The sequence below is a fragment of the Plecotus auritus genome, assembly GCF_963455305.1.
Source record: "Plecotus auritus genome assembly, chromosome: 4".
Classification (NCBI taxonomy): domain Eukaryota; kingdom Metazoa; phylum Chordata; class Mammalia; order Chiroptera; family Vespertilionidae; genus Plecotus; species Plecotus auritus.
Window position 1 is genome coordinate 139249921 of NC_137775.1, and position 14503 is coordinate 139264423.

Below are 14503 nucleotides of genomic sequence, written 5' to 3' on the forward strand. Positions count from 1 at the left end.
GAAACTGTGACTCAGAGAGTCTCCAGGAGAGACAGTTGACAGTCCTTAGACACTACAGTCAAGACTCAACCTCCAGGCCCAGCAAGAAGCCCCCACCTAAGTCTGTGCTGAATAACTTAATATTTTTAGACCTAACAAGCCATAGCAGAACACACACGACATTGCTTCTTCATATACTTGCTCATTAACAATCTATTTTGTAATTAACTATGACATAAGGGCTCCTTCTAGTTTCCTGTCTAATGGTTTTGAGTGTTTTCCTTTCTTTGAGTACAACTTATCTCCACAAGAAACTTGGTGTAATAATCTTCTATTTTAGATATAAATACAGGTTTCAGATTAAAAAAAAAAAAAGCATTGTAGATAAAAGGAATGGAGAATGATATTTGTAGCATTAGCTTATTTTTAAATGGTGTACATCAACATTTTTATGCTAAGTAGTAAGTTAAAATTCGGTTCATAAAATTTTTTTAAATCACGTGTGTGTTAAAGGCAAGACGGTTTCAAAGAATTATGCACTATTTGGCTTTAGAAATGAAATGCTGTATGGCAGCCTACTGGGTGATATGCAGTATTAAGTGTTACTGCTAATAATCTTGTAGCCATAATTAACACTACTCAAAAACGGTTTATGAACGTGGCTGCAATGAATTGGTGCTTACCAGGGCAGAAACCTTTATATCTCAGATGTCAGTTCATGAACAGACTATAAGGTCTGCATACTGAGTTGTATCTACAGCCAGTCAGTCTCGGTTTTTATTATTGAAAATACTCTCACTTCTGTTTTCTCTCAGGGAGAGCATAATATAGTCATTAATGAGTACAGATCTTACATGTGTGGGCAGAATGCCTGGGTAACTCTCATTTCCGCATCATTCTAACTGTAAATAAGACCTGGAGCTTCAGTTTTCTCAGCTGAGAAACAAGGAGGATAATATCTTCTTTATAGAGTTGTTGTGAGGTTGTTATACAAGTTAACAAATAAACAAAAACAAAAGAAAAATCACTAGGAATATTTTCATTATTACTGAAGAACTTGGCTACCCTCCATTTGATAATCTTTGTTAATAACTCAAAGTGAAAGTCCTACCTATGAATATAACTAAACCCTTCCCATGCTCACTGGTGAGATAAGGAGGTACATAAGTATTTGAAACAATTGTTTCCAAGTGAACTCTATGAAGAGGATCAGGGTTCTATAAACTCTTCAATTATATTTTTAAAATTTAGTGTCTGTATAAATATACATTTTTCTGGAGAGAAGGTTCATATTTTTCTTCAGATTCTCAAACAGGCTCATGATCCCAAAGAATTACAAATCATTTAACTCCGAAGGATTGAAAATCCCAGTGCCTTCACATGGCATAGGAGGAGATCTTTATTTCTTCTCCACTTACCTTCTTTCATCTATTGCCATATAATTTTTTCCTCCCCCAGAAACAACAGGCTTTCTGCAGTTCTCCCTAATGAACTGCACAGTTTCTCACTGCACACCTTTGCTCACGGTGTCCTTTCTAGAGATCTTCTGACCTCTTCTCCCGTAGTAACCTCTACTCCTCTGCAAACTTTTGAGACCCAGCTCAGACATGACCTCATGCCCTTCACGTACCTGTCCACAGTAAATTATGTGCTCTAATGCCTCTCTGGGCTTCCATCATATTCTGTATGTATTTGTGATATTGAACTCATTTTATCTTATGTGAAATAATGATTAATTTAGTGAAGGTATTCTTAGCTCTTTGAGAGTAACTTATTGATTCAATCTAGCAAAATACCTGATATAAATAAATCCTTAATAATACTTTGGTTGAATAAAAACATGAAAAAAAAGTTGTCCAAGTCTTTTTAATTTTCATAAGGCTTGCTCTGCTCCCGGAGATACTTTAGAGTGTGAAATATGCTCAGAAAAATATATTAAGCTCTATTCATAGCTTTTCAATTACTATTATCAAAATTTCACAAGGTGCCCACTTCTTAATAGGGTAGCTTCACCCAGGAGAAAATAAATCCTCCATTGTCCCTTGAGCAGTCTTGTACGTTAAACTCGCCTGATAAAGAAGACCAATGTTCCATACTCTTTTACTTTGAAGGCTTCTAGTTAGGAGTGAAATTGGCTTCCTATTATCAGACAATTGGAAAGGTCAACATGTACACAATTAATCAATTTTGAGGCTCCTCTATCAATGTGACTTTTTCCAAAAAAGAAAGACTCTGGTTCATTACCATTACTATCTCAACTATAATAGAATATTCTTCCTCCTTGATAAGAAAACTGATTGTGTCCATTCATTTCTTTTTAAAAACTTATCTACACACTATACAAGGTGGCAGTGAAGCCTAATTCTCTGTTATAAAAGAACTATGTGGTCTTTATAATTTATGCTTCCTTAATGAGTTGCCCATTTAAAATGGTTGCTTCTTCATGGAATGGCATCATACCAAGCTAATGAATCATGTCATGTAATTGATCACAGAATGAATGGAGAGAGCTAAAGGGTGAATCTGACATGGATATTGTATGAGGCTTTACTGTTAACTGGTAAAATAACCTTGACAAGTCAATTCATCTTTTTAAGACCCAATTTACTAATCTTAAGAATTAGGTCCTATGGCCTCTTCTTCATTAGGGGTGTTGAGAGTAAAATATGTCTCTAATGGGAAGTTGTATAGAATCACGTGAGGACTATTTGCAAAATAGACATGGCCACTGGAAGAACCACCTAGTTTAAAACTGCAGTATGTTCTTTCAAAAAGCCACAAGAGTGAATTATGGCAAATTTAGGTACATCCACACAATAGTGTACTAAGCAGCCACTAAACGAGGGTGGTCTTTATTATTGAATATAGACTGATCTCCAAAATATATTATTAAGTGAAAGGTAGAAACAGATGTGTATAGTATGCTAAATTCACATTTTAAAAAGGGAAACAAGAAACTATGTATATATTTGCTGTTTTTATTTTATTTTTGCAAGAATCAGAAAGATTCTGAAAGAGAGTGGTGGGTGGTGATGAGGGGAAGAGGAACGGAAGACCTCTCCTGAGGATATCTTTTTTCAAACAAGCTTTGCCTATTGAACTATGCAATTACTTTAAAATATTTCAAAGTAATAATTAAAATAGTCTTGCTTTAAATAAACTGCAAAAAATGAACCTAATAGTTAAATTAGTAGCATAACAACAGAAAGAACAAAATTTCATATTTCAAATGACAAATTTTAGATATAATACTCTGGGAGAAAATTTAAAGACAGAAAACTTGCAAATAACTTTAAATTTCATTCAGTAGTTTTTCTATTCATAGTAATATGGGTATTACAATTTTAAAACTAGTTACTATATATTATAGTATAAAATAAGTTATTTCAAACCAGGGTTTGAGGGGAGGGTAAAACTAAAAAAGATAACATTTTAAAAACTATATTAAAAATGAATTCAGAATATCAATATGAACTCATCACACACACACACACACACACACACACACACACACACCTTTTTGTTTCTTAGTTCTGTTCACTGAAAATGTCTAGAAGCAATGCCACCACAATAGCAATAAGCGCATCCATTACCTGGGCCTTGCTTTCTAAAATACACTACCCATGTTGAAGTATTTAGGATAACATAATGTGCTATCTGAAATTTACTGCCAAATGGTTACCCACCAAAATACATCTACACCTAGATTGATAAAACCTGCATGATAAAATGTTAAAATATTAAAAATGGTTGGACTATGTTGTTCATTATACTATTCTTCTAAGGTCTCTGTATATATAACAATTTTCCTAATAAAAAAGTTGGTTAGGAAGGAAAAAATAGCTATGAATCATACCTGGATGCACAGAACCTGCACCTGGTAACTTTTCCTTTCTTTTTGAGCCCTTCCCATGAGGTCTAGTGACATTTAGAGAATAAGTGTGGCTTCTAAGTGACAGTTATAAAGCCAAAGGCACAGCACTAGGACTGGGAAAATTTCCAGATTTCTCATGGATTTAGCACAGATTCACAATGTGATTCTATGCATAATCTCCTCATCTGAGAAACAGGAGCAATGTACCTGACCACTTGCTTAACACAGCTGCTGAGAATCAGATGAGACAATGATGAGGTACTTCATAAACCAAAGGAGCTGTAGAACTCTAACAATATTGTTTTTGGTCATTTTCCAGCCTTTCAGGTACATAGGCCATTTTATAATTCATACAGGCTCTCGAGAGATTTCAGCTGTGTATTAATATTCAGTATCTTTGACATTTGGGTTATCCTATCTACTTGACATCATATCAGCAGTATCTCAATCTGCTTCAGAAGACAATATAAAACTAGGGCATCTTCAATCTCTCTCTCTCTCTCTCTCTCTCTCTCTCTCAGTGTACCAATTATCTTGCTTATACTCTGCTTTGTTAACTTTGCTCCTGACTCAGATGCACTTTTATAAATTTTGTTGTTAACCTATTCCATATGCATTAAGTCAAATATCTTCATGCTGACATGACAAAGTTATGAAGAACAAAGTGGAGCTCTTAAAAGATAGCTACCGTATTTTTTCATGTATAAGATGCTATTTTTTTCCTAAAATCATTAGACTGAAAATTGAGGGGCATCTTCTCCATGGAAATCAACTGAGGTGTGAGCCGTGAGGGTGCTTAGCTGCCCACACCTTGTCAAACAGGCTTCCTCAAATCACAAGCCATATTGTTACTGATGTCAGCTGATGCTGTAGGTGGAGGTGGAGGTGGAGGTGGAGATTGTGCAGATGCAACAGGGACCATAGAGTTCTGAGCCCATAAAGATGTCAAAAAATAAAAAGATAAATACCAATAAGCAATTGTCTTACTCTGTAAAATTCAAACTAAATGTAATCAGCTATGCAAAAGAGCATGGAAATAGAGCAGCAGAGAGACAATTTGGACCTCCTCCCATTGACTGTATGATCAGACAGTGGAGAAAACAGGAAGAACAACTCCTTAAGATGCCAAAAAAGAAGAAGGCCTTAAGAGGAAAACCAGCAAAATGTTTAAAACGTTGATTTCTTAATTTTGGGTTGGAAAAGTGGGGGGGGGGGCGGGTGTTTTATACAAGGGGGCATCATATACACAGAAAAATATGGTATACAAGAGAGGGGTCTTCAAAACACATCCTCCCTCAAAGACTTGATAGAATAGTTACTTTCCTTCCTGTCAGTAAGATTGGCTTAGAAGAGGTGAGATTCTTAGTGTGTGTGTGCACATGCATGTTACATGTGTTGTACAAGTGTGTATATGAGGGTGAGGCAGCTTACACTGTTCCTTGGAAAAGCTTCAAAATATCCAAGGTGAATATATAGTTTGAATAGGTGCCCTCGAATTTCAGCCCTACTAGCTTAACTTTATTTATATAAATTTTCTACTTTTTCTTCCCTTTCAGTTTTGATCTGATCTCTTTTGGAATAAACAAACAGCTCCCAAATATAAGGAGGGGGGCGGTTGGGGGTATCCTTAATTGGATGAGAAGTAACACATCCCAGCCTTAGCTGTAGGAAACTCTTCATACAGAAATTTGCCCTGTGGCTATCTTCTTCCCAGAAGTTCATCTCTTTTCCCTGCTGGTGAAACTCAAATCACTTCACAGCTCATTGATACAGCATTGGCAACCTTTGGTTTCAATAAAAAAAGATGCCTGAGCAATGCTCAATTGAACTAAGTATACAGGACACAGTGTGCTTGTGTCCTTGCCAGAGGACTGTTGGAGGGGGATCAAAGAAAAGATGACACCTGGCATCCAATATTCCACGACTTTTGCTAGAATTGGATTATGATAAATTATGATGACAGAGCTCAGATAAACGCTGATGTGATCTTTTCTACTGCCGTACCTGCACACAGCCCTCTTATGGATTGCTTCAAATCTCCAAAACCGATTCTCAGTCACTCATGGTTGAAAATGAAAGGCCAATGTTCAAATAAGTTTTTAAACAGTTTGCATGCAGGCTGAATTTGATATTTCCTCCCTGGCTGCTTTGGAGTCACTGAGTGATCACCAAAGGTTTTTGCTGATGGCATCTTTTTATAAACCTCCACCAGTGAAATATTTCTTTAAGGTCAAAAAGCTTGTATGCTGTGTGGGTGAGTGACAGGTATCAGGGCTGTCATTTCACTCCTTTCCCCTTGAGACTTCATTATAGCCAGCCCTGCCACCCCTGCCACCACCATCCTAGTTCATTTGCTCAAGAGAACTAACACACTACCAGCCACTAAAAGCTATGGTTCCCCCAAATGAGCTTCCAGCAAATGAGGAAGACAGCACTGCCAACTGGGAAATAAGGAAGGATGTCACAGCCTCTGACTCCCAACCTGGGACCCAATATGTATATTTATCTTTTTTTAGGTAATTCTACTCAGTTCCAATGATAGATTAACCTGGCCTTTGCTGGGTAGCTCAGTTGGTTAGAGCATTGTCCTGATACACCAAAGTTGCGGGTTCAATCCCTGGCCAGGGCACGTATAAGAATTAACCAATGAATGCATGAATATGTGGAACAAAAAAATGATGTCTTGATGTCTCTGTTTCTCACTCTTAAATTAGTTTTAAAACAAACAAAGCAAAGACAGATTAACCTCCATATATACCAAAGTCAGCTGTCCATTTTCCAATTCCACCTGTTCTCCTCACATTCTCTATCTCAAAGGACAGCACCCAGCTGCCTAATCCAAAATCCTGGTCATAATATTGACTCCTCCCTCTGGGTTCCTCCAATGGAGACATTCAAGCACACATCCTAACAAAATTCATCATTTCTTCTTCATGACCATACTTACATGTAAGTTTACTTATTTATTGAAGGTACGGGGAGGTTGTTAGCTCAGTATGATAGGCCATTTGTAGATATACTGTAAAATGCATAGTGATCCTTTGTTCAGATTCTCACTGCATGAGATCTACCTTCAATTTCAGCATAAATTTTCTTTCAAAGAAATACTATGTATAACCTTGGACAAAGCACTTTACTTTTAAGTCCATACAATTGCTCCTCTATAAAATGATCTCCAAGTCTTTACACTATTTACACCACAGATTCTAAAAGGCCAAGCAACAACAACAAAATATATGAGAACATACAGGGGACAAACAAAATAATAATGGCTATTCCAAAGAAAGGAATTATCACTAGGTACTAAATGGTGACAAGATTACTGATATGGTTTAGAATTGGGAACTCCCTGTCCTTTCACTCCAACCCACTCTGAGAACCACTTCTCTGGTCCTACCTATGACATTGTGCTGGACATGTGGACATGTGGGTAGGCAAACCCAACCCCCTGTTATCAGCAGAAACCATCATCCATGCCAAATGTGCGTTATGAAATGTAGTTTCTTTCTATCAGACTACTCACACATTTCTATCATATTCATTACCAACATTACATATGTACAATGCATAAAATATCAGGAACCTATATAGTAATTAATTGATCTCATGAGAGGCAAAAGGAATTGTAGTAACCAGACTAAGAACACCAGGAAGAAATAGTTACAACATATTTAGAAGTTTTTTCAAGTGAGATAAAAACTGACAGAAGTTTGCTCAGTAACACCATTCTCCTACATCAGATTCTGAAATCCTAAATCACAATCACTGAGCAAGGTTTAGGATCATGTAAAAGGCACGCCTGATTAACTCCTGGGCATCTCATTTCTTGGCCATAAATCCTATTACCGACTGCCATAAAACCTGGCAATAAAAGATAATTTATGCTCAGTGTACAGAAGCTAATGTATCTGTAGAAATAAAGACCAGAAAATGAGAGCCATTCACACTCCGCATGGTTAGCGAGACAGACATGACTCTGAGCGCCCAACAGTCCTCGCAGGGAATAGGCCCGCCTGGTAACTAACCTCAGGGAGCTTCATGTCTGCACTGTCTCTCTCCAACCTCATAAAATATCCTGTGCTTGAAAGACCATGATTCTTCTTAAGAACACATATTTGGAATTAAAGGGGAGACGCTTACTTTTCAGGGAGGATTTATAATGCATTCTATTTTTAATTTTCTATTTTAAAATGGCAGATTAAACATCCCTTCAAAGTAAATGCTAACTACTGAGGTTTTCACTCATAATGATATTTGATCCATAGTAACGAAACATACCAAAACACAATATAAAAAGACATTATATACCAAAAAGCCAATCAACTAAAAAAGACTAAACATTTTACCAAATTTATACAGACCTGAAACTACACTATTGTTTCCTTGTTTTAAAATCCAATTTGTAATTAACAAAAATAAGCCACAGAAAGGGGACTGAAGAGAGAACGGAGATGAAATTCTTCAGGCTGGAACAACCTAAACCAGTGGTTGGCAAACCATGGCTCGTGAGCCACATGCGGCTCGTGAGCCGCCGTTTGCCACTCTGTTGACTAATGAGTTTGCCGACCACTGACCTAAACAATTTTAAGTGCACCTAGACATGCAGGTCAGTCCCAAATGACTACAACTGTAACTGTAATGAATGAAGGAAGACTACTTACGTATACAACACAGTTTCATGAGAGTCTCATGTGTGGACACTCAGATGACTGGAAGACAGGGAGGCTTTTTTAAGAAAGATCAAGAGAAGTATCTATCAGCCTCATGGTCTACGGCTATCGCAGCTTCTTAAGTCACCTAGCAGACACAGCACTAAAAGTGTTTATCAGACAAACAGTCCCCAGACAATGTCTCACTCCTCCTGCTATTACCTTCAATTTCACACAAACTATAATTATAAAACCAATTCTAGAAGACACTGTCCTCAAAAACAATACTCATAATAATTAACATTTATATTGAATCTTCCCACTTTTGAAGTATTTTAGCAAAATTCAATGATAATCTCATTGAATTTTCTTAATAAAGATTTTGTTAGAGTTGAAGAGAACTCAGAATTATTTTGGTTTAATTTAGGGGTAAGGTAACAAGGCAGGATATACCCTTAAGTTTACCCAAGATTTAGCTTAATTAAAAATAATCCTGTGGAGATTAAAGCTGCTTAAAAATATCACAGACGATAAGCAATTTGGTTCCTATCTTAAACCCTCAAGCATACTCACTTGGCTTTTGCATTTGTATTAGCAACTCTCTTACTATTCTCTGAGGAAAAGTGATTGGAGCAGGGACTTAGCATGTGTCTGTGTAAGGTTTCCCCAGAATTGAGGGCAAAGGAGCAAAGCAGGCACTGCTGAGCCACAGGTCTGTGCTAAACTGTCACTCCTCTATGTGACAGAGGTGGTCCTGCATGACTTTTGTGCCCCACATTATGTAATAATTGTTCTAGGGCAGTGGTCGGCAAACTCATTAGTCAACAGAGCGGCAAACCGTGGCTCAAGCTGCAGTTTGCCGACCACTGTTCTAGGGTAAGATAATTTTCTAGTTGTTTCAATGGGACAAAATCAAAATCACTGAAGAGAGAGACTAGAAGACACTATTTGGGGGCATGTGGGCTATGCAGGCCCTTAACATGATCACTACCTTTGGAGAACTGGGAGTTCTGCTTTAAAAAATAAGTTTAATATATTTTACTAGAGGACCAGTGCATGAAAATTCATGCACTGGAGCGGGGTCCCTCAGCCAGGCCTGCCCCCTCTCACAGTCCGGGAGTCCTCAGGGGCAGGAGGCGACCCAGCGATCAGGGGAAGGCGACGCCCCATCACACCGCTGCTGCTGCCACTGCTGGTAGCGCAAGCCTTGCCCGGTTCTGGTTACCTGAGCCTCGGGCAGTCCTGGGCGGCTGGGCAGCCACCATCCGAGGCTTGCCTGCGCCTTGGGCTGACCCTGGGCAGCTGGGGGGCTGAGGGGACTGGGGGACTCCGGAGGGGGGCGGGCCCGGCCTTGCCGCATGCCTGCCGCCCTGGCGGGGCTGAGGGGACTAGGCCCCGCCATCTTGTGGCTGTGGGCACCGCCATCTTTGAGGGCAGGGCAGTCAATTAGCCTATTCCCTTCTTATTGGCTGTGGGCTCCACCATCTTTGCAACAGCGTGAGGGTCAATTAGCATATTCCCTCTTTTTTAGATAGGATAAACACAAAAGAATTATGTTCCTAGAAATTATGTAGGGTTTCAATCCAGACTTCCTCTCCACACTTCAGTGTCTGCCAGTTTGAGAGAAACATTGTTCTGTGATCATACAGAGTTTCCTCCCCTGGGCCATGGCCTTTCCTACAATGCCATACAGTTGGTTTGGAACCATGTAATTGTGTTTCCATTGAAGGTGACACAGGGCAGGTCCAGGTGGGCCTTTAAACACATGGGGTGCCACTGGCTTTAATCACTTTGCCATCATCTCCCATAGCAACTATTTACTCATTCTTAGAGATTCTAGTGCAATGTGAGCTCAACAGAATGTACATTCCATGAAATAAAGGGGCTCTGTGTAGCTGGCTGCTGTATTCTGGAGAAGTGCCTGTTATGTAGCAGGTGCTCAATAAATATCTGTTAAACAAATGGAGCAAATAAAAGCTGAGTGAGTGCTTCTGTGAAGTCTTTCCTTACCATACCCTTGACCAAGTTATATACTCTTTCATCATCTTTATGTAACAATGTTTTAATCTTGCTTTATATTTATACTAGATGCCCGATGCATGAAATTCGTGCAAGAGTAGCCTTTCCTTCCCCCCGCTGCCAGCACTAGCTTCCCTCTGGCTGCCGGCAGACACCCAGGACCCGGGCTTCTCTCACAGCTCCAGTTTCGTTCGGATGATCATCTAGAAGGATGTCGAGTCTAATTAGCATATTACACTTTTATTATTATAGAATTTTATAAGTGTTTGCTTCACTGAACATGGACTGGAGAGCAAAGATGCTATGTCACTATTTTTTTTTTAATCCTCAACTGCCTAGCAGTACAACAGGCAGAAGCAGACACACCATAACTGTTACTACATAAGTGGACAATAGAATTTGAAACTGAATCCTCAGCTCACCTTCCACATCTCAGAAGTGTCCCAGAAAGCAACAGTTCCAGACAATGCACAGAACCAGAAAAAATGCAAATGTGGCTGAACAACAGTGAGCATACATTACACCCACTATATTAACCAAACAAATTGTAGGTAATGACTGCAGATGGAGCAGAAGCAAAATCTTAAGTAGTTCATTACAATAAGAGGCAAAAAATAAAAAGTCCACTGTCTTTAAAAAAATGTTACCAAATGATTAGTTTTTAAACTAAAATCCACTAATCAACCTTATAAAATCTCATTTACTAAGAAGCCTGATCTAAGCACTACATTAATAAAAATTTCCTCAATATTTATGATTGGAAATGAATGACATCATCATTAGAAATTTATTCACAGGCGGTTAAATTAATAAAAAGGCAGCCTAAGAACAATAAAAGTTAAAGATTTTTTAAAAATGCTTAACAAAATCAAGCCCAGTTTCCAATTATTATGACAACACTGAAAATATATGAGAATTCCATTTAAAATATTAGCCAACCTTTGTTCTTCCTCTGAGATTTTTCTCATATTCGGCTGCTCAAAATGCAGAAGTATTAAATTTAATTCTTAGTCAATTTGATTAAAAGTTACAGGATTTTTTTTCTGGGTACAACAGAATGAAAACTGTGCAGCTTCTCACCTACATTTTTCCTGTTTGGTGACCAGAGGCAACAGACTAAAGTGGCACAAGTAAGCAAACATGGACAGGTTTGCTCATGGCTCAAGAACACACATGGGGCTGATGTTTTCTCCTGGTCTACTCAATGGTACAAGTGTAGTGGAAGCAAATTACTGACATTATAGTTATTCTGCACTTACAGGTTGGAGCAGGTAGATGAGAGATTCCTCTTGGATGATTATAATTGGCAAAGGAGTGATGCGAGTTGCTTGGAACAAGGTGCTCACGGACGCCATGATCTGGTCAAAACGCCCAGCAAGTCCTCCCATTGTCACAATCACATTGACCTGAGCAAGGCAAAGCAAAACTGGAGTCACATAGTTAAAGAATCTTATATAATAAAAGCCCAGCGACTGAATGGTGGAACGAACAGAACGACCGCTCAACCAGTTGCTATGACACGCACTGACCATCAGGGGGTAGACACTCAACGCAGGAGCTGCCCCCTGGTGCTCAGTGTGCTCCCACAGTGGGTACGCCACTCGGCTGTCCGGGATGGGCAGTGATCCCACAGTAGGCCGATGCCCGCAGGCCACGTCCCCCACCAGTGCATGAATCACGTACACCAGGCCTCTAGTTTTAAATAACTAAATAGTATCAAACACCTAACTAGAGCTTCTGATATTACATGTTTATCAGATAAGCCATAAAGAAAAAGGTAGATATCATTTCTCTGGTTTAGGTGAAGGAATTAAGTTACTTGTTCAAGGTCATAGAATTGGTAAGCGGCAGAGTCAAGTTTCAAGACCAATTCTTTCAAGTACAAATTTTATATTTTTCCCACCTGCCTATTCACCTGGCCAACCAGCCAACTCTTCCTTTAAAACTCTCTTCGTGAGTTCCTCCTGATTTTGCAGCTGGTGTGCCTCCCATGCACTCCCAGAGCACACCTGAGGGCACTTATTTAATAATGCCCAGCAATGGACGCTGAGCCCGCTTTACCAGTTGTCACCCCACTAGAATTCAAGTATCCTGAGGACCTGTACTGTCTCTCAACTGAACCTGCAAGGTGCCTAAACCTCTGTACCTCATTTATAAGTTCACATGTAAATAGTGGATAATAATGGACAATTAATAGAGTTGTTGTGAGGATTAAATGAGGAAATTACATGAGTTATAAGTGTAAAGCATTTGGAATATCTTTTATAACATCATGATTGTTTTAAAAAGTCCTACTCTTCCATTACCTTCATTATTTTGGGTATTATTACATCTGTATTACGATTAATATTTTTTGTTATTGTTATATGTAGTTTGGTTGTTACTTTTTTCACTTAACACTTTAAATAGAGCAGTTCTTATTACTACAACATAGTTAATTTAAATGTTTCCCTGTCGTTGAAAATGCTTTTCCTGGATATCCTATATAATAAAGAGGTAATATGCAAATTGACCATCATTCCAACACACAAGATGGCCGCCCCCATGTGTTCAAAGATGGCTGCCCCCATGTGGACACAAGATGGCCACCACAAGATGGCCAGCAGGGGAGGGAAGTTGTGGGCAATCAGGCCAGCAGGGGAGGGCAGTTAGGGGTGATCAGGCTGGCAGAGGAGGACAGTTGGGGGCAACCAGGCCTGCAGGGGAGGGCAGTTGGGGGGGACTAGGCCTGCAGGGGAGGACAGTTAGCGGTGACCAGGCTGGCAGGGGATGGAAGTTAGGGGTAATCGAGCTGGTAGGGGAGCAGTTAGGCATTGATCAGGCTGTCAGGAGAGTGGTCAGGGGCAATCAGGCAGGCAGGCAGGCAGGCAAGCGGTTAGGAGCCAGCAGTCGTGGATTGTGAGAGGGATGTCCCAGATTGGAGAGGGTGCAGGCTGGGCAGAGGGACACACACTCCCCACCAACCCCCGTGCATGAATTTCGAGCCCTGGGCCACTACTTTAAATATAAAATCACTGTGATGCTTTACTTATCCCTAAGATAGTGGGGACAGAAGGGCACTGGGAAGGGGGTGAAGCCGCAATCTTCTGCACCCACCAGTGCACCACAGTGTTGAGAAGAATGGGAGCAGAGTCACAGACTCCTTTCTGACCCCAACCTGTCTGCTGCTGCCCAGCCTCATCTCACAATGTATCTACATACACAGAGCTGGTAAACTGACCATGGAAGAGGAAGGACTGAAGAATTCAGTGAAAATATTGCAAGAAAACCTTATATATAATAAAAAACAAATAATAAATCATTCTATCTGAAATTAAATAGAAATGGTTTAAAAATAGGAGTATTTAAATGGGTAATTTCTCTATGGCTCTCCCTGAAAGACAGTGTGATCACACAAGTTAACATATAAACTGAGGTACTTCTGAAAGTAAAGTGGGTACTGTAAATAATTACACCGAGAATACAGGCACAAACTGGGACCATTCCATGTAAATTGAGACATATAGAAAGGAATGAAAGCATAATTAGGTAGATAGGGTAACAGGTGAAAGAAGGAGGAATCTGTGGAGCTTGATGAAACAAACAAAAAATGTGTTTTGTAGGGAAAAGGATGGCAGAAAAACAGGATGGCTAGCAGAAAAACAGGATGTTTTGAAACAAGGATGTTTTTATTGCAAGTGCAAAACAAAATGTTGCAATAAGGCCAGGAGCCAATCAGAGAGTGGCACAGATAGACAAAGAGTGGGTCTTTAGCAGATATAAGGAAAGAGCAGAATGCTTAGGGGGCAACCCATCTAAATCCCCTTTCCTGGGCAGCCTGTGTTTGTTTGCAATAAACTGCCTTGTTTGAACTCTTCTGGTCCATGGCTTTGTTCTTCAAGTCCGTGAGATAAGACCCCAGGAAGAATTCCTGCTTGCCAGTTCCGGTATTAATATGTTTACTCTACTGTTTGATAATTACAATATTAACGAAACAAACTTA

The 14503-nt window shown here is 39.4% G+C and overlaps 1 protein-coding gene across 4 annotated transcripts in view; it reads right to left on the reverse strand.

The window, feature by feature from the left end:
- Positions 1-14503, reverse strand: part of TPK1 (thiamin pyrophosphokinase 1) — a 291293-nt gene that overhangs the window by 99751 nt on the left and 177039 nt on the right. For all 4 annotated transcript variants that reach the window (XR_013960388.1, XR_013960389.1, XM_080664317.1 and 1 more), the window contains one exon: positions 11781-11927. Coding sequence is in view for 2 of the 4 variants with exons in the window: in XM_080664317.1 (XP_080520443.1) it covers positions 11781-11927 (147 nt within the window). In the remaining 2 variants the exon portion in view is untranslated. The remainder of the gene's footprint in view (positions 1-11780; positions 11928-14503) is intronic.